The sequence below is a fragment of the Sinohyriopsis cumingii genome, chromosome 17, assembly GCF_028554795.1.
Source record: "Sinohyriopsis cumingii isolate HCF-2022 chromosome 17, ASM2855479v2, whole genome shotgun sequence".
Taxonomy (NCBI): domain Eukaryota; kingdom Metazoa; phylum Mollusca; class Bivalvia; order Unionida; family Unionidae; genus Sinohyriopsis; species Sinohyriopsis cumingii.
This window is the reverse complement of record NC_142977.1, coordinates 111874174-111896001: the sequence shown is the minus strand read 5'-3', so window position 1 is coordinate 111896001 and position 21828 is coordinate 111874174. Positions and strand designations below refer to the sequence as shown.

The window sequence follows — 21828 nt, the reverse complement described above, 5'->3', positions numbered from 1 at the left end:
TACATAAGATATTATACTAAATATGGGCGTATCTACAACATAGCAGGAGTATGAAAAACAAAGATTTTTTTAATAAAAAAAAAACACAATAGATCAGACAATGGCTCATCGCTAAGCTTTGTATAGGGCCTAAATATCGCAGCTATTTTAAGTCGCTATTGTTTCACTTTTTGAAAATGAGAAAACCAGTAATTATAACTTGTCGCTTGGAATGAAATATTATTTCAAGACATTATATCTGTTTAGTGACAAATGTTGTATGGTATGAATACTATGTTATACTGACACAATTTGCATAACAGATTTTTTACACACACACACACACACACACACACACACACACACGACTACAACAGCTATTACTATCCAGTGCTTCGAGTACAGTGCAGGCAGGAAAGCCAGAAAATGCTTCTTGGTTCCCTGGTGCTCATTACCCTCGTGCTTTGGGTGGTGTGGATGTCATCAGAGAACCAGACTCGCGGGGTGGTAAACATTTATTTCCCCTACACGGTTTCTTCAGGGAGTGAGTTCCCTTTACTACGAAAATAATTTAAAAGCGAAATTCTGATTGGTTTCTGACTCAAAATGTTTATTAAGACTGCTATTAAGTTCAATGGTTCTTTACTAATCTTTTCACTCATAATAGCTGCATAATTTATTTATTTATAAAGACGAAATTGCTAAAGACTAATAGTTTGTCTTTTTACATAAAAAGTCTTAGCAAACAAACTTTAAATGGTGCGGGTTATCCAATCAAATTTCATATGACAATCACGATTGGATTTGACAGGTAATTTGGTCAACAGCAGGTGTGCCTAATACATTTCTACATGTCGGCTTATAAGAAGGTAAGCACGACTATTATGTTTTGTGTTTGCCATTATTAAGAACCATATAATGGACTGATAAATTGACCGTTGGCAAGATATTAAACAGTATAAAACAGTTTTAACTGTAAATAGTCTCTACCATCACTGAGAAAGAAAGTAAGATTATTTGTATGATCCGCCTGATCATCCGAACCCTCGACTCGTGATAGTGTATTGGAGTGAGCTATTACTTGGTGTGATTTATCAGACAGATAGTATTACCTTTTTATTGCAATGTCTGGTAGGCTCAGAGAGGTAAATATTGTCATATCTATTATTTCAACAGTGGGATCGGAAGAAGAGTTGTTTTGTTTGTTTTACATATTTAAGACGAAGAATGTATAAATTGGTAGACGGATGAATTCGACTATATAAAAGATGAATTATGTATGAAATAAATGAATAATATGTTGTGTGATCATAGATTGTAGATCAATATTGAAAGCGGCAACGTCTGTTAGATAAGTTGTTCCATTGCTCCAGATTGTAGCAGTTCAGGTAGTCCTACAATGTAAGACATAGCACATGTTGGTTTTGTTTTAGTGCTATGTCTTACTATCCAAATAACGGCCTTCTATAGCGTGTTCTGATGTCGTTGACATTGGAATGAGTAATTCAAGTTTCAGGAACATCGCACAACCTTTGCAGCCTATATCGATGCTCTTACACTAATTTATGTTTAATTAATATACTTTACAGTGCTGTCTTTATCGTGGCAGAATGAAAATATGATGCTAGCAAATGGACACATTTTCACATTCCGTTGACATACATTTGAATTTGTTGCAATACGATGGTAGTCGAGGTATGCCTAAGTAAGTTCAAGTAGGTTCATGTTGGGGATATGTTTCTTGAATGAAACGAACCATTGCTTACAGTTCCAATAGGCATAATATATTTTTTATTCATTTCGTTAAAGAATAATATTTCAACTTAACCTGAATTTAGCATTTCAGGCTTTCATTGCTTTCCAGCCAACTGAAATGTAGGCCAACAAAACTTGAAAACGGGTCCATTTCTTTTGTGAGAATTTGAATTTATTAGAGTAAGTAAAGTCTGACTAAAACATAATGATTTTACTTTGTAAAAAGCGTTGCTATTATAGTTGTCAGTTGTGAAATATTCCTGAAAATTTGACTTTTGTAACAATGTTAGTCGACATAAAAAAATGCTACACAGTGACGCTAGTTAGGTTGTAAGACCTTGACGACCACAACATAAATATCGGCGTCAAGGTCTACATGTAGGACTAACAGTTCAGGTAGAAAGATTGTTTGTGAAGGTCTGTGTTTGGAGTATGGATTTCTATATGTTTTGGATTCCTATGCTTATATGTGTATGATTGTGTTTTACAGTGTAGAACACTACATCAAAATGTTATTTTGATTGGCAGCTCAGCACTTTACTTGTTTGTATGACATTGTGTACATGGCATTACTGTATGATTGTCTGCAATTGTTCTTGTACTTTAATTTGCATTTTAACCCATACCTGCTATACTTACCATTCTGTGTGTATTTGTGTGTGTGTATGTGTGTGTAGACTAAAAAGTGTGTTTTAAGATCCGTATCTGTGTCAATGTTCATAACCCCAAAAAGTGGCATTGTCCAATTGAAAATAATTTAACTTTTCCTTAAAGGTGACAGAAAATTACTGGAATTTCAGATTTGATTAAAAGGAAAATAATAGATTTGCTTTCCTATAGCTTGTAATACACTTTTTAAAAAAAAGTATTTAGTATATTTAGAATTGTTCAGCTCCATCATCACATGCCAACACTGACATAACCACAACCAGATATACACTAAATAAATAAAATGCATACCAAGCTTCTGTCTTTAACAACCATTGGACAATGGAATATTTTCTTAATCTGCTGTAGCCTTTGCTTCTCTAAATTGTTGATTGGGGGTATCAATGGTTGATTGGGGTATCAATGGTTGATTGGGGTATCAATGGTTGATTTGGGTATCAGTGGTTGATTGGGTTATCAGTGGTTGATTGGGGTATCATTGGTTGATTGGGGTAGGTTTGTAAGATAATGTGGGTGTCATTTGTGTTCATCTTTACACTCACTGAATACTGGATGGTACTGTTGTTCAAACTTACCCAGAAATCTTGTTGAATTTTTCTCAGCATAGAAAATGTACTTTCTGCATCTTCACTGATATAAGAGAGTTTCAAATATGCTGGGTGTTGCTGCTGTGTCTAACACCTTCCGATTTCACTTGAGTTTTTCCATTTAATAAAATCAGGCCTCTGCTGTGGGTTAAAATCTCTTAAACCAAAGTGGTAAAGGCACATAATAAGAATTTTGTAGTCATTTTGACCAATGTCAGGTCCCTATATATAACTATAGAATAATTTTACTGTCTGCTGGTTGAACTAGGCAGACTTGAAATAAGCCAAGTTTTGGCTAAGTATTCTCAGTGTAACTTCTTAACAAGCAGTGTGTGGCTTGTTAGCCAAATTTAGCCATTTATTTTATAGTTGCTGTTTGCGAATATTAATTTTACCTCATAGGAGGAAACCAGATTTTTGCTAAATGTATTCTTAGTCAAAATCTGGCTAGAGTCTGTAATGCCATTTTGCATAGATTATATCCATACTGTTAGAAACCCAAATCTATTTAACTGTATGCTTAGCCAAGATTTGGCTAGTGTCAGCAATAACCTTTAGTATAACCTACAGGTATGATTCTAAGAAACCCAGACTTGCCTAAATGTATCTTTAAGATTTGGTTTCTGTCTAAAAGTCATACATGTACATTATGGAAAGGGACAATGTTGCAGATTGACAAATTGGGCTAATCATAGTTACCTAGATTTTGGTTTTGTTCAACCACACGTGGGTTATACTAAGAGGCATTGTTGACACTAGGCAAATTTTGGCTAAGAATACATTTATCCTAAATTTGGTTTCTACCTAAGAATGTGAAGAAGAACCTTGTAGGAAATAGCTAAATTTTGCTAAATGGACATTAGTTGCGAACCAGCCTCACTGAGCATGGCAACAGGAATCCTTAGCCAAATTCTTGCTTATTTAAAACCTGCCTAGCTCCTCCAACATACAGTGAAGCTATTGAATAGTTATAGACCAGATATTGGTCAAAAGATCTTCAAAGATTCCCACTATGTGCCTTTGCTACTTCGGGTTAAGAGATTTTAGCCCACAGCAGTGGCCTGATTTGATCAAATGCAGAAACTCAAGTGAACTCGAAAGCTGTTGTCTGCAGATATATACTGCAGAATGACTGTCATCAGTATGGTGATTCAGTGATGGTATTTCATGTTGGTATTCAGTGATGGTGTTTCATGTTGGTATTCAGTGATGGTGTTTCATGTTGGTATTCAGTGATGGTGTTTCATGTTGGTATTCAGTGATACTCCCACCAGTCAAACTCCCACCAGTCAAACTCCTACCATACAAAGTCAAACTCCCACCAGTCAAACTCCCACCTTACAAAGTCAAACTCCCACCAGTCAAACTCTTGCCAGTTAAACTCCTACCATACAAAGTCAAACTCCCACCAGTCAAACTCCCACCTTACAAAGTCAAACTCCCACTAGTCAAACTCTTACCAGTCAAACTCCTACCTTACAAAGTCAAACTCCCATCAGTCAGACTCCCACCTTACAAAGTCCCACCTTACAAAGTCAAACTCCCACCAGAAGTTCTGAAATTTAGTTTTGCTGGACTCAGTTTGTTTTTCAGATTGTACATACTTTTCTGAATCACATTTGGACATTTTGCTTTTAAAAACATGAATCACACTTGCACTCAGAATAAACGTTTTGTAATTTATACATGGAGAGAAATGAAAGTTCAAAGAAACACACACACACACACACACACACACACACACACACACACAACCTAACCCTATCACAATGATTTAATTAGGATGGCTCAAAGTAGTGATGTGTAATAACTTGTTTTTTAACACTTACCTATTTCATTTAACTATATCTTCCAACAAAGTGAGTTTTTCTACTTATGCAACTAAATGGCTCTCACTGAAGTTTTCAGAGAATTAAGTATGTTTTTACCCTAACTCTTTTCAGGTAATCGGTGAAATGGTGGTGGTTGCTTCCTTAAATGTGTCACCACTTTACTTTTAATTTGCTGATTGATAATCTGTTGTATAAACTGCCCTGAGGATTTTACATGGGTTCATAGCAAGACTATCTGCTGTTTATAACACCTACATGATGAGGATATATATAGTGGTGGTTACAAAATTTGCTTATACCAACTACATGATGAAGATATATATAGTGGTGGTTACAAAATCTGTTCATACCAACTACATGATGAGGATATATATAGTGGTGGTTACAAAATCTGTTTATACCAACTGCATGATGAGGATGTATATAGTGGTGGTTACAAAATCTGTTTATACCAACTGCATGATGAGGATATATATAGTGGTGGTTACAAAATCTGTTCATACCAACTACATGATGAGGATATATATAGTGGTGGTTACAAAATCTGTTTATACCAACTACATGATGAGGATATATATAGTGGTGGTTACAAAATATGTTTATACCAACTACATGATGATATATATAGTGGTGGTTACAAAATCTGTTTATACCAACTACATGATGAGGATATATATAGTGGTGGTTACAAAATCTGTTCATACCAACTGCATGATGAGGATGTATATAGTGGTGGTTACAAAAACTGTTTATACCAACTACATGATGAGGATATATATAGTGGTGGTTACAAAATCTGTTTATACCAACTGCATGATGAGGATATATATAGTGGTGGTTACACAATCTGTTTATACCAACCACATGATGAGGATATATATAGTGGTGGTTACAAAATCTGTTTATACCAACCACATGATGAGGATATATATAGTGGTGGTTACAAAATCTGTTTATACCAACTACATGATGATGATATATATAGTGGTGGTTACAAAATCTGTTTATACCAACTGCATGATGAGGATATATATAGTGGTGGTTACAAAATCTGTTTATACCAACTACATGATGAGGATATATATAGTGGTGGTTACAAAATCTGTTTATACCAACTACATGATGAGGATATATATAGTGGTGGTTACAAAATCTGTGTAAATAGTGATCAGGCCCCTAACATGTTCTATGTGGGTTGACTATCTGGCTTGTCCCAAAAAATGGGGTTCTGTATTTTACCGGAGAAAACGTCAAGTGTGCTGATGAAATGCTGCATCCCCATTTTGAAGTTCTTGAAAGACAATGATGAATTAGTAACATGCAGCCCTTTGCTGTGGCATGATTTGAAGGCCCCTACACGTATCAACATGTATCTATTTTTGAAGGCCACTACATGTATCAACACAATTAAAACTTGCACATTAAAAGTGAAGCATGTGTCATATGAATTGGCAACAAAAAATCCATATTTTGCTGGTTATTTATAGTTATTAGCTCTAATTAGCACCTACATTTTCTTTACAAATAATGAAGAACTGTAGCTTGTTGATATTCTCAGGGCAAATCATCATTAGACAGACATATTGAATGACATGCTCCCATTTTTGACAGTTAAGCTAAGAAAAAGGGGTAGTGGCTTACAAAAGCAAACAAGATAACTGTCATTCACCATAAGAGAATAGAGATAATTACATTCTGTTTTAATTTATTATATTCATAGGTGTTTGCTGCTGGTCCTATAATTATTGTGTATCCACTGTACTATGGGATGAACGAAGTTATTGTTTTTACTAAGTGAAAAATAAATAAAATAAAAAGCAGTAGTGCTGTCCAACTTCAATCATGCAACATTTGGAGAATTTTTGCAGCCTTCAAAGAAAACAAACTACTCCCAAGTATCCTGACTACTATTTATAGATCAGGATGGTGTATCAGCCTGAAGGCAAGCTGAAGACATAAAAAAGAGTTTTAAAAAATCCCAAAAGGAGAAATGTATGCTGAAAAAAAGTAGTAATTAAAGAAGTGTTTATTTGGAAGTAAAATCAATTATCAATTGACTGATTGGTTATTTAGAAGTGAAATCATACTGAAAATGATTGTAAAGTATATTTGACTTTTTTGTGGCAGTGCAACACCAACTTGGTCCCATCTAGAAATTTTTTAGAAAAGACTGATGCTTATTAGATTATGGAGGCCGATTTGGACAGCATTACCTATCTTTGTTTTTGTTGTTGGTCTGTTTTGGCTGTAGTGCTGTCAGGTCACTTACATCATGTAGGATCAGGTGGGTTATATGTATATTTCTTACCATGGTAAAATCCTTTGCTGCTGGGAAATAGGTCTAGGATACTTGGTATCTGGTTGGTACCAGTTAAAGTAAAAACATAATGTGAAGTACTTGTGGGTTGTTTTTTCTTTCTGTGTAGGCAAACACCTTGTGCATGCCTTTCTGTTTGGGTAAATACATATTGTGCATGCTTTTCTGTTTGGGTAAATGTATATTGTGCATGGATTTCTGTTTGGGCAGACACATACTGTGCATGCCTTTTCTGTTTGGGCACACACATTGTGCATGTTTTTCTCTTTGGGTAAACATATTGTGCCTGCCTTTCTGTTTGGGTAAACACATATTGTGCATGCCTTTCTGTTTGGGTAAACACATTGTGCATGCCTTTCTGTTTGGGTAAACACACATTGCACATGCCTTTCTGTTTGGGTAAACACATTGTGCATGCCTTTCTGTTTGGGTAAACACATACTGTGCATGCCATTCTGTTTGGGTAAACACACATTGCGCACACCTTTCTGTTTGGGTAAACACACATTGTGCACGCCTTTCTATTTGGGTAAACACACATTGTGCATGCCTTTCTGTTTGGGTAAACACACATTGCGCTTGCCTTTCTGTTTGGGTAAACACATTGTGCATGCCTTTCTGTTTGGGTAAACACATATTGTGCATGCCATTCTGTTTGGGTAAACACACATTGCGCACACCTTTCTGTTTGGGTAAACACACATTGTGCACGCCTTTCTGTTTGGGTAAACACACATTGTGCATGCCTTTCTGTTTGGGCAAACACATATTGTGAATGCCTTTCTGTTTGGGTAAACACATAGTGTGCATCCCTTTCTGTTTTTGTTTCAATTGATACAGATATTTTTTGTTTTAAAATTCCAGATAAATTCATTTGGATGTTCATACTTGTGTGAATTTATGATGTGCCTAATATGTGACCATTATGAACCTATCAGATTAAGTATGGCATGTCCCACCTAGAATGGACAATAAGGTATGTTACTATTATATTTTGAAAAACATTTATTAAAGCATAGATTCAGAAAGTTTATAAAAGTTTGCATGCCCTGGGCAAACTTACTTTGGTACAATTTGTAAAGCCCTGCTTCCATTGCAGATCTGTAGCTACCACTTGAATAATCTATATACCAAGGTTGCAAAATTTCCATAAAGCAATCTAGGAGTTGAAGAAGAATTTATTCACAGAGAGATGGGTGGACAGCTGGATAGTAATGCAGTATCACACACCTTTGCTAGCCATAATTTTGTTGATACACTTGGTTCCACATTAACCCTAGTTGAAACATTGTCAATCACTCTGCAGTCTGATTGGATACAGCTGAATGAAAATTAATTCAGTTATTACATTTACCTTGGAAGTTACTTGGAAATAATCATGTCTCAGCATAAATTAAGATCACTTTATACATTCAGTAACTTTTAGTTTAAATCACTCACACTCTAGTTTTTCTTCCGAGTGAAGGCTTGTGGACGTCATGGAGGTTGCCATATTGAATGCCTAGCATTGGTTAATTGATTTTGTTCAAACTTTCTTGTTGGTTAATTTATTTTGCTTGTAACCAGCACTAGCTGTTTAATTTGCAAGAAAATAATTGACCAACAATTAAATCAAGAAATGCCAGAAAGGTGGTTTGCCTGGCTGTTACTTGGAAGATATGCAGGGTCCTGAGTTGTACATTCGTTCTTGTGCAGTTTGAGTAGCAATTTAGAAACATTATTCAAGTAACTATTCACATTCTTTGATTTATTTCATTGAGGTAAACTTATTACAGGTGTGCTAAGAAAAGAATAATTGTGTTCTCATTCCTTTTTTGTTCCCACCACCACCCACCACACACATATATATATATATACTTGCTTATAAATTGAGCCCAACTGTAAAGACCCAGATCTGGCATTTCACAGTGTACTAACATATCTGGGTCTATGTAGTTTGTTAGGCGTAATCACTAGAACAAATAACATTAACTCTGATCTGCCTGAGTATTATAAATGAATATACGCTGTAGACTTTCAATTTTGTGGTCTGATGTAAAGTTTGTCAATGCCTTTGTAAATATGCACTCCAGTTCATAATGCTTACATTTTAAGTCATTATGTGTTGCAGAATTTCTGAATGTATATAGATGACAAATGCTGAATCTAAAACTCTTTAAATGAGAGAGAATTGATAAGATTGTCATTTTGTTCTCATTGAGTTGTCTCCCTTCAATCTCACTTTGGTATTATACCACTTGTATGATTAACACTGGAAGTTTTGATTTTTAAGAGTGAATTAATTGGACACCTGTTATTCCTTTTACAGAATAAAATATGCTACATTTCCTATTGGAAATCTATGGATATATTGTAGCATTTAAAATTCTTGGCTAATTATTCCCATATAACACAGATCAATGTGATGTATAAAAGGCATTTGTGTATTGAATGACACTATATTGAATTGGGTATATGTCTTAGCATTATGACATCCTTGCTGAAGAAATTTTAATTTCCAAGAAAACCTTGCATTACTTAACACCATGACTTACTGAATGGACAAATAAGTATTTATGTATTAGTTTATTTAAATTATTTTGCCAGGGACATCTGATGTATACTTCACAGACTTTATAATCCACCTGATATTTGTTCATTATATGTATTTTGTGATGTGTCCCTTTTAAAAGTGATAACGTTTTACTATTTAATTTAAATTTATTTCAGAGGTATTCTCACAATTAATTGGTGATATTGTATGTAAAACTAACAAATCTTTGGTTGATTTTCTGCACTGGGATTCCCACCAATATATTTTTTTATAAGAACGCAGAGTGTAGAATTGAATGGAATTTGTGAAAGCATGGCAAATGGCTCATTGTTAATCTATGGGAGGTTTTACTCATAAAAGGAATGTTTAAAATACCCCCTCCTAAAATTGTATTTCCAAGGTTTTTGTTACAAGTTCTTAGGGACTTCATGTAAGAAAGAGAACATTTTCTAATGATAAAGATTTCACATTCAAACAGAATAAACAATATTGGTGACTAATGAAAATCATGGCCACATTTGATCGGACTAAATTGGCTGATCCAGGCCCATTTCTCTATCATCTTGACTCGGCTGCCTTCCCTTTACAATAAAGTGAAGGCTAAATCTAGTAATGTCCTTTCATCCACCTGTCTATCCATGGTTGCTTGACGTATCAGTCACTTTGGATTTTGTGTGCGTGTCCTTTCATCCATCTGTCGATCCGTGGTTGCTTGACATATCAGTCGCTTTGGATTTTGTGTACGTGTCCTTTCATCCATCTGTCTATCCATGGTTGCTTGACATATCAGTCACTTTAGGTTTTGTTTGCATGTCCTTTCATCCATCTGTCTATCCGTGGTTGCTTGACATATCAGTCACTTTGGATTTTGTGTGCATGTCCTTTCATCCATCTGTCTATCCATGGTTGCTTGACATATCAGTCACTTTGGACTTTGTGTGTGTGTCTTTTCATTCATCTGTCTATCCGTGGTTGCTTGACATATTAGTCTCTTTGGATTTTGTGTGTGTGTCCTTTCATCCATCTGTCTATCTGTGGCTGCTTGACATATCAGTCACTTTGGATTTTGTGTGCATGTCCTTTCATCCATCATTCTATCTGTGGCTGCTTGACATATCAGTCACTTTGCATTTTGTTTGCGTGTCCTTTCATCCGTCTGTCCATCAATCATTGCTTGACATATCAGTCACTTTGGATTTTGTGTGCATGTCCTTTCATCCATCTGTCTATCCATGGTTTAAGTTAAGCACATTTTCAAAGTTTTACTTACCCAATCAAAGAGCAGATTTGATATAAAGGGGCTCTCATTGACCCTTTAGGTTTTTTCTTGTTTATTTTGAGGTAATTTTGATTTATGTGATTTATCTGATACTTATTATGTTATTTTACATGTAGATACTTTGTAATTTGAACAATTTCTTGCATAGTGATCATTGTATAGTTTATTGTATAGTGATCATTGTATAGTTTATTGTATAGTGAACGTTGTGCAGTTTATTGAATAGTGAGCATTGTACAGTTTATTGTATAGTGAACACACCAGTCTGGTGGCCTATTGGTTAGAGCATCCGCCTCAAATGTGGGAGGTTGTGGGTTCAATCCCCTGCAGAGTCATACCAAAGACTTAGAAAAATGGTAATAACAGCTGCCTTGCTTGGCGCTCAGCATTAAGATGTTAGTGTTAGGACTGGTTGGCCTGGTGTCAGGATAATGTGACTGGGTGGGACATCATGCTACATGTCTGTGGCATGATGCCCCAGTGCTAGACATCACTGTAAACTGTCACACTGCAGACAGCATAGCAATATGACTGAAAAATTGTTAAAGCCACGTTAAATATCCAAAACACACACATGCATAGTGAACATTGTACAGTTTATTGCTTAGTGAGCATTGTACAGTTTATTGCTTAGTGAGCATTCTAGTGAGCATTGTACAGATTATTGTATAGTGCGCATTGTATAGTTTATTGCCTAGTGAGCATTATACATTTTATTGCACATTGAGCATTGTACAGTGTATTGTATAGTGAGCATTGTATATTTTATTGTATAGTGAGTATTGTAGTTTATTGTACAATGAACATTTTACAGTTTATTGCATAGTGAGCATTGTACAGTATATCATATACTGAGCATGGTGCAGGTTATTGTATAGTGAGCATTGTACAGTTTATTGTATCGTGAGCATTGTACAGTTTATTGTATAGTGAGCATTATGCAGTTTAATGCATATTGAGCATTGTACAGTTTAATGCATAGTGAGCATTGTGCAGTTGAATGCATAATGAGCATTGTGCAGTTTAATGCATAGTGAGCATTGTACAGTTTGTTGTATAGTGAACATTGTACAGTTTAATGCATAGTGAGCATTGTGCAGATTAATGCTTAGTGAGCATTATACAGTTTAATGCATAGTGAGCATTGTAGTTTGTTGTATAGTGAGCATTGTACAGTTTATTATATAGTGAGCATTGTGCAGTTTAAAGCATATTGAGCATTGTACAGTTTAATGCATAGTGAGCATTGTGCAGTTGAATGCATAATGAGCATTGTGCAGTTTAATGCATAGTGAGCATTGTACAGTTTGTTGTATAGTGAGCATTGTACAGATTAATGCATAGTGAGCATTGTGCAGTTTAATGCATGGTGAGCATTGTACAGTTATTGCATTTTGAACATTGTACAGGCTATTAACTTGTCAGATGTTATTATGCCAGTGTGGGATAGAGATGTGTTTGTGCCAGTATGTTATCAATATGTGTGTTAATGCTGATGTGGGACAGAAATGTGTTTACACCAATGTGGGACAGAGATGCCAATGTTGGATACAGAGAGATGTGTTGCACATGTACAATTTCTCGAACTCAAGCTTAGCTAAATGATGGAGATAGTCCTGGAAAAAGACTCTTTCACATTAAACATGATAATGTACCACATATTTTGATGTCTCAGTTCATGTGGATGATGCGAGGTTTGATTGTGGAACAACCTTTTATAAAACTTAGTGTATTCACTATTGAGAGAAAAATAAATGACGGGGTGGATACATGCAAACTATCATGCAGAGAAAAAAGAATATGTCATAGTAAAACAGAAATTCTAATTACAGTGGTCCCCCTTATGAATAGCCCTCCTGACCAGTGGCCACCCACTCTTTACAGCCAGAATCCCTTGGCACCAACAAGTTTGTGTTCAAAAGTACCCCTCTAATGCAACCAGAAGGTCAACATACTAGTGCACAAATGTAAAGTTTATCCCTCACAAGCAGCCACATTTTATAACTAATATGTGTCCAGAACCAGTATTTAGATACAGTAAGGTAAGTAGTCCGATTATCTTTCCCGATGTCTGTTTTCGGACATACACAAAATCCAAAGTGACTGATATTTCAAGCGACCATGGTGTCCTAAAAGAAATGATTGCTTACAAAAACACTTAAGTGCATTATTAGATTTGGTACATACGTTGTTTCATATTTAAAATAACTCTTTCCATTTACTCCATTTTAATATATGTTACCTTGAAATAACTCTGTTTTAAAGACAAGAACATTTTAATAATTAATGCTACTTTTAAAAGAAGAGATTAACAGCTTCAAAGTTATATTTAGCTTTCTTGTTATGTACACATATACATACCACAGCTCACAAATATAGTCCCCCTCTGGAAAGGCCATTCATTTTATAAGGCCACTTTTCTGGTGCAGAAGGGGTGGCCGTATAATAGGGGGACCACTGTAGCTACAATCTATCTATCTATCTATCTATCTATCTATCTATCTGTCTGTCTGTCTGTCTGTCTCTATCTATCTATATATCTATCTATCTGTCTAATTCTGTGACAAAGTTACAAGTGGCATGCTTTGTAATCATCATTTTGAGACCACATGCTTTATTGCTCTCACTCTTTCTTCCCTGTCATGCCTTAAATTTTCTCACAAATTTTAATTTGAAATAATCCTGCACAGCAGATGTACCTTTAATTAGTCCCTCATTTTGATTTACCTGCTATCATTCTCTCATTTGGAACTCTTTCATACTTCAGGATTCAAGGTTTTATGGAGACTAAAGAAATTCTGTTTTTCTGTCTCTCAGACTCTTTGAGTAAATAGATCAAGAAAACTAAAAAATACTACCACAAAAGTTTACATACAATGTACCAAACTATTACAGTAAGAGTAAGAAAGCAAGAGAATGAACATTCAACAGAGGAAAGTGTTATTATCTCCTTTGATTTGAGCGTTAACTGTATCAGTTGTATTCTAAGGAAAAAACATTAAATTTCTGTGTTAAAAGAGAGACTCATGAATTTGAAAACGAACTCGCAGTAGGTAAACTTTTTTGAACAATAGCACCACAAGCCTATCAAGATAAATTGACTGAAATAGCATTCATTGTTTTAAATTTTAACATGTATCTTTTAAATGTAACATTGTCGAAAATGTTATCAGAAAAGAATGCAGATTGTAATTGTATATTAGTAATTGTATATTAGTAATTGTATGTTAGTAATTGTATATTAGTAATTGTATATTAGTAATTGTATGTTGGTAATTGTATATTAGTAATTGTATATTAGTAATTGTATGTTAGTAATTGTATGTTAGTAATTGTATATTAGTAATTGTATATTAGTAATTGTATGTTAGTAACTGATGGTTTAAAGAGTGCAGTCTTATGGATATGGTTCATTTACATTTTCTGCTGTGGCCTTAATGTTTAGTCTCCTCCAAGCTTAATTCAGTTGTGAAGCAATTCATTTTCTGGCACAAAAAGTGACTTATTGTCCTTGTGATATAGTAATTAGGTAAGTTTTCCCCCTTGAGATGTTGGGGGGAGGGGGTTGGCATTTCTTTTATATGCCTACCATAAGGTGGGTTATATTGTGATGTCCATTGTCAGTTATCAGTTTTATTTCTGCAAGAAAACTTGCATTGTTGACCAGCTACAGTTACCAAACTTTGTGGATTGTTTGTGTGTGTTTGTGTGATTTGGAATTTTAATATAGCTTTAAAAACATTTCAGTCATATTGCACTGGGGCATCATGGCAGACTTGTAGCATCGTGTCCCAGCCAGTCACATTATCTTGACACCAGGCCGACCAGTCCTTACACTAGCCTCTTAATGATGAGCGCCAAGCAAAGCAGCTGTTAATACCATTTTTATAAGTCTTTGGTATGACTGCTGGGGTTTGAACCCTCGACCTCCTGCATCCTAGGTGGACGCTTTATCCTGACTAGGCCACTGGATCAGTCTGGATTGCTTGCGTTTAGGAGAAGAAAGAAAAAAGTTCCAATATCTTGGTCACTGTCACCAAGAAAAATGGTTTCTACATAATAGCCAGAATTCTTCACCAACTATAGGTACTAAACTTTATGGATGGATTACATGTATATAGGTACTAAACTTTATAGACGGATTACACGTATATAGGTACTAAACTTTATAGATGGATTACATGTATGTAGGTACTAAACTTTATAGATGAATTACATGTATATAGGTACTAAACTTTAGAGATGAATTACACATATGTAGGTACTAAACTTTAGATGGATTACACATATATAGGTACTAAACTTTATAGATGGATTGCACATCTATAGGTACTAAACTTTATAGACGGATTACATGTATATAGGTACTAAACTTTATAGACGGATTACACGTATATAGGTACTAAACTTTATAGACGGATTACACGTATATAGTACTAAACTTTAGACAGATTACACGTATATAAGTACTAAACTTTATAGATGGATTACACGTCTATAGGTACTAAACTTTATAGACGGATTACACGTATGTAGGTACTAAACTTTATAGACAGATTACACGTATGTAGGTACTAAACTTTATAGACGGATTACACCTATGTAGGTACTAAACTTTATAGATGGATTACACGTATATAGGTACTAAACTTTATAGATAGATTACACGTCTATAAGTACTAAACTTTATAGATGGATTACACGTATGTAGGTACTAAACTTTATAGATGGATTACACGTATGTAGGTACTAAACTTTATAGATGAATTACACGTATATAGGTACTAAACTTTATAGACGGATTACACCTATGTAGGTACTAAACTTTATAGATAGATTACACGTATATAGGTACTAAACTTTATAGATGGATTACACCTATGTAGGTACTAAACTTTATAGACGGATTACACCCATGTAGGTACTAAACTTTATAGATGGATTACACGTATCTAGGTACTAAACTTTATAGATGGATTACAAGTATGTAGGTACTAAACTTTATAGATGGATCACATGTATGTAGGTACTAAACTTTATAGATGAATTATACCTATGTAGGTACTAAACTTTATAGATGGATTACACGTATATAGGTACTAAACTTTATAGATGGATTACACATATATAGGTACTAAACTTTATAGATGGATTACACATATATAGGTACTAAACTTTATAGATGGATTACACATATGTAAGTAAGGAGACTGGTATCAGTTTTGGGGTCAAATGTCACTGACTGAAAGAATGAAAATGGTTTTTGCAAAATAAAAGTTTTACATCAAAGACCTAGACCAAACTGTGTGGATGCATTGCACTTCTGGTAAGTAAAAAGTCTTTTGATTTTGACATCAATAGGTCAGAGGTCAAGGTAACTACAGTATGTCGCGATTTTTGCATAATAACATTATTATTAGTCCGTATACTGTGTACCATGACTAATGTATATAGATGTCTTGCACTTAGAGTATGACACTGCTTTTTATTAATATTTGGGTCAAATGTCAAGGTCACTATGGTGGATAGCGAAAACGTAAAAATTTGCAGAATATCTTTTGTTCTAGATTAAAGCCTTTGACCAAAGTTTGTGGATGGCTTGCACTTTGGGTAATAACAAAAACCTATAGATTTTGGGGTCCAAAGTTCAAAGACCACTGCAAGTCTAATAAGAAATAAAGGTTTCTCTACACATTCAGTTTAGTTCAAGACTGCATACCATTTCCTTGGTGAAATGTTTCCACTGTCAGTTGTACCCTACTGATAGCAACATTAGAGGACTATTCCACTTTGTGTGAGTTTATAATGTGCTGTTAATGATGCTCTTGTTGACTTATTAAAAAAGTGGGAAATTTTAGTATTGTTGCTAAGAATTCTAGAGTCTAGATGAAATATGATAAATAGTTTTGCTTATTTAGGTGCCAATTTAAATGTTATCATTTCTGTTGCATCTGTAATACTTTCTATGAAAGGCTGTAATACGCAGTAGTTTCATTTACAAGTAGGAGACAGAACTAGTAGTCTTGTTAGATTAGTTGTCATTTTGATGACCATGCCGACTTTGAGATATATATCTTCTTTTAACTGAATGATTTGATTCAATTCAGGAGGCAGACATTCTGCATATCATATACGTTTAGTTGACTACACGACACAGAACTGTGAAAAAAAGAGATTACGTTGTAGAGTCCATGTTTTACCTTTATCCAGTGGCAGGTGCTTTGAGTGGGTTCATCACGTGTGGAGGCATTGTCATTAGTCAGGCCAGAAAACAGGATTTCGTTTTAAACTTGAATCTGATAGTATTAATCTCAGATTTTGTTTCATTGCATTGACAGGTAAGTTTGCAGAAATAAATTAGAGGTTTTAACTGGTTAAAATGTTCAAATAATTTTTGGGTTGTATGGGTATACAGTGTCATTCACTTTTTGCATTAGGTGTTATTTTTATTGCACAGTGAGCAGAGATGAAAATTTGTGTAAGATATATTTAATATACAGCCAGTTTTCTATATTTAATTCTTATGACTGCAATATTTTAATTCCTTAAAGATTTACCGGTAACTGGGATTTGTATTTTACTCAGTAGTGCTTTTACCTGGAAAGTCTGTCACTGAAGCCTTAGATTGACATAACAAGATATTATGTGCAGTTTGGTCTTTGTATTTCAACCCTTTCCCACGGGCATGAGTAAACATTTTTTGTTATTTGTTTAAACGACTGTCTGGCATTCTAAGTCGGAAAGCGTTGTTTTATATGATCAGTCTTATTGACTTGTTATAAACATGACACCTGGTTTGCCAAGGTGTTGTAATCTACATTTACCTGACCAGCTGTCACATCATTGAGGAACACATAGAGGAGCTGGAGAAACTGTCATCTCATTGAGGAACACAGAGGGGCTGGAAAAACTGCCACCTACTTGAGGCATAGAGTGGCTGGACAAACTGCAATCTTTTTGAGGAACACAGAGGGACTGGACAAAACTGCCACCTACTTGAGGCATAGAGTGGCTGGACAAACTGCAATCTCCTTGAGGAACACAGGGGCTGGACAAAACTACCGCATACTTGAGGCATGGAGTGGCTTGACAAACTGCAATCTCTTTGAGGAACACAGAGGGGCTGGAAAAACTGCCACCTACTTGAGGCATAGAGTGGCTGGACAAACTGCAATCTCCTTGAGGAACACAGGGGCTGGATAAAACTGCCACCTACTTGAGGCATAGAGTGGCTTGACAAACTGCAATCACTTTGAGGAACACAGAAGGGCTGGACAAAACGGCCACCTACTTGAGGCATAGAGTGGCTTGACAGACTGCAATCTCCTTGAGGAACACAGAGGGGCTGGACAAAACTGCCACCTACTTGAGGCATAGAGTGGCTTGACAAACTGCAATCTCCTTGAGAAACACAGACGGGCTGGACAAAACTGCCACCTACTTGAGGCATAGAGTGGCTTGACAAACTGCAATCTCCTTGAGGAACACAGAGGGGCTGGACAAAACTGCCACCTTGAGTAATAAGCCGAGGGGCTGGACAATCTTTCACCTCATTGAAGGACACACAAAGGGGCTGCAAAACCTGTTATCTACTTGGGGAACACACACAGGGGCTGGACAAGTTGTCATCTACATGGAGGAACACACAGAGGGGATGGACAAGTTGTCATCTACATGGAGGAACACACAGAGGGGATGGACAAGTTGTCATCTGCATGGAGGAACACACAGGGGATGGACAAGTTGTCATCTGCATGGAGGAACACACAGAGGGGATGGACAAGTTGTCATCTGCATGGAGGAACACACGGGATGGACAAGTTGTCATCTGCATGGAGGAACACACAGAGGGGCTGGACAAGTTGTCATCTACTTGGGGAACACACAGAGGGGCTGGACAAGTCATCTACATGGAGGAACACAGAGGGGCTGGGCAAGTTGTCATCTGCATGGAGGAACACACATAGGGGCTGGACAAGTTGTCATCTGCATGGAGGAACACACATAGGAGCTGGACAAGTCATCTGCATGGAGGAACACACAGAGGGGCTGGACAAGTTGTCATCTGCATGGAGGAACACACAGAGGGGCTGGACAAGTTGTCATCTACATGGAGGAACACACACATTGGATGTACAAGCTGCATCTTTTTATGAAAACAGATGAACTGGACAAACTGTCACCGCCTTGAGGAACACAGACAGGCTAGACAAACTGTCACCTACTTGAGGAACACAGGCAGGCTGGACAAACTGTCACTTGCTTGAGGAACACACAGAGGGGCTGGACAAGCTGTCACCTACTTGAGGGACACACAGAGGGGCTGGACAAGCTGTCACCTACTTGAGGGACACACAGAGGGGCTGGACAAGCTGTCACCTACTTGAGGGTCACACAGGCGCTGGACAAGCTGTCACCTACTTGAGGGAACACAGAGGGACTGGACAAGCTGTCACCTACTTGAGGGTCACACAGAGGGGCTGGACAAGCTGTCACCTACTTGAGGGACACAGAGGGGCTGCATAAGCTGTCACCTACTTGAGGATCACACAGAGGGGCTGGACAAGCTGTCACCTACTTGAAGAAATCACAGAGGGGCTGGTCAAGCTGTCAGCTACTTGAGGAACACACAGAGGGGCTGGACAACCAAGCTGGCTTCTACTTTAGGAACACACAGGGGGACTGGACAAACTGTTGCCGTAACTTGAGGAACATAATGTTCAACTCTACTTTATGCTATTAAGTCCAATAAGTTTTTTGGTGCAGATACATTGCCTAATTCCTTAATTTTGTATATGTTTTTCGTGTTTTGAAATTGAAAGGGTGAGTAAAGTAGGAATATTGTTACACTTTGAAGTTATGCCCAGAGTTAACAGTGATAGCTACATAGGCCTTACATTTTTTAGGGTCTTGTCGTGAATTTTGGGATTTGCATAGTTCTACAAAAGTTGCCTTGGAAACTGAAAAATCAATCAATTAAATAAAAAATTGTTTGTCTTTTGAAATCCTAAATTAGTTTCCTTATCAATAAAATCCTGAATTCAGAATATTCCTTCTTTTTCTCAGATAGAGGGGAATTTTCACTCTAAATTTTCAGTTAAAAAATAAACACTGATTTTTCCACATGCAGGACCGACTGCTCCAGTGGCCTAGTGGTTAGAGATCCGCCTTGGATGCGTGAGGTCATGGGTTTGTTCGTTGGCTGAGTCATACCAAAGTCTTACAAAAATGATACTAACAGCTGCCTCTTTGGCGCTCAGCATTAAGAGGTTAGTGTTAGGACTTGCCAGCCTGGTGTCAGGATAATGTGACATGCATCATATCTGGTTACCTTACCAAAAAAAATATTAAAAAGTTAACCTTTGATGCTGACAGTTTATTACAAAAACTACAGTTTAGTCCAAAAAGTTCATTTTGATGAAAAAATTTCAAAGTTATTGTTATGTTGCTGCAGTCACTTGCCATTTCATTCAGTTTCTCCAGCTGCTGCAATACAGTTATTTATGTTGTTGAAAGGTCTTGTAAATGTTGATGTAGATGTACTAGGCTAGAAGTAACAGAGTTAATTGGTTTCAAATTGACTGTGAAGGATTTGGGTTTAGGGCAAAAAAAAATGGAATCCCAGTCTGTTGTTATCCAGATGTTGGCCTAAACATAATTAATCCATCTACAGACCCATAATACAGCTGGTAAACCAGACAGGGATTCCAGCCTGGAGCCATCAGGCGGAACCATTGTGGCTTGCCCTTTCAATCAGAAAATATCTATGATGACATGGCTATGTTGTCTTCATTTAAGGCCTTTGATATGACAGTTGCCTATTTGCTGTAAGCCCTGAGGATAGGGACCATATTAATGTATAAATAAAAAAGGGGATGGGGAAGGAAATCACAATACTGAACTTAATGCAAAGTTATTTTTTTAAACTCCCAAATTGAAGATAGAGAAGACAGTTTAATGACATATGTTTCTGCATAAATTGCGTGGTAAGTTCTAAACTGAAAATTTAGGATACTCTTTTGCATAACTTTGTTGAACTTAATGTAATTTGTGCAGTCATTTATCCTAAGAAAAGAGCCTGATATTGTTTCAGAATCTTCTATACCTTCCAAAAAAGATGGCAGCTTTAATTTGAGCTGAAATAAACCATAAGTCATTTTGTTCAGTTTTCATTTTTTATAGTTGTGTTTTCCTCAATTTAAGATCTTTGCCACAGAGCACAAGTGGGTATAATTTTGCTCCTGATAGTCAACAAATTGAACTTTTTTTGCTGGAAAGATATATTACTGAGTTACATGGCAGTGTGATAAATGAAAAGTTATTATTTTAGGAAAATGTTTGCTTGAATTTCATCATGGTGCCATTTGTTTAGAGTAGGTCTGTGACCCCAGGTGGCCAAGTTGTCTGAGGTGATCTCCTGTACAGATTACTCACATACCACCTCTCTCCAGATTAGTTTGAGTCTAGTCTTAACCATTGTGAGAAAACTTGCCATTAGCTTTCCATGCATATTTGGTTCTTTACTGGGTCAACCCAGGTTGTTTCTTCACCAAATACACTGGCTGTATTGTATCACCTATAATGTGCTGAACAAATGGCATTAAAAAGTCACAATATCAAAACAAGAAATTGGGTAAACTCGGTGAATAGAGTAAATATACAATTTGTCTTAGAGGTACAGTATCAAGTTCAAATCCCATCAGAGGCCTTGTTTATATTTTTAATTTCAGTTCCACGTTCTTTCTTTTTTCATTTAGAAAATTAAACTGTCATTGCTTTCTCCACATCTTGTTTTTATTATCTGAGCAAATTAAGTAGATAAGACTACCAATGGTACCATGACATATTCCCTGAAAATGTAGTATGCATACAGCCTT

General features: G+C 36.2%; 1 protein-coding gene across 4 annotated transcripts in view; it reads left to right on the top strand.

Annotated features, from left to right (window-relative positions):
• The first annotated feature begins 791 nt into the window (after positions 1 to 791).
• The window catches only part of LOC149779677 (rho GTPase-activating protein 23-like), a 199693-nt gene continuing 178656 nt past the window's right edge, over positions 792 to 21828 (top strand). For 2 of the 4 annotated variants that reach the window (XM_089940508.1, XM_089940506.1), the window contains exons 1-2: positions 792 to 848; positions 8004 to 8115. In XM_089940508.1, the coding sequence (XP_089796634.1) occupies positions 8104 to 8115 (12 nt within the window). In that variant the 5' untranslated portion in view covers positions 792 to 848; positions 8004 to 8103. The remainder of the gene's footprint in view (positions 849 to 8003; positions 8116 to 21828) is intronic. The other 2 variants (XR_016415698.1, XM_089940505.1) reach the window with 1 other exon arrangement.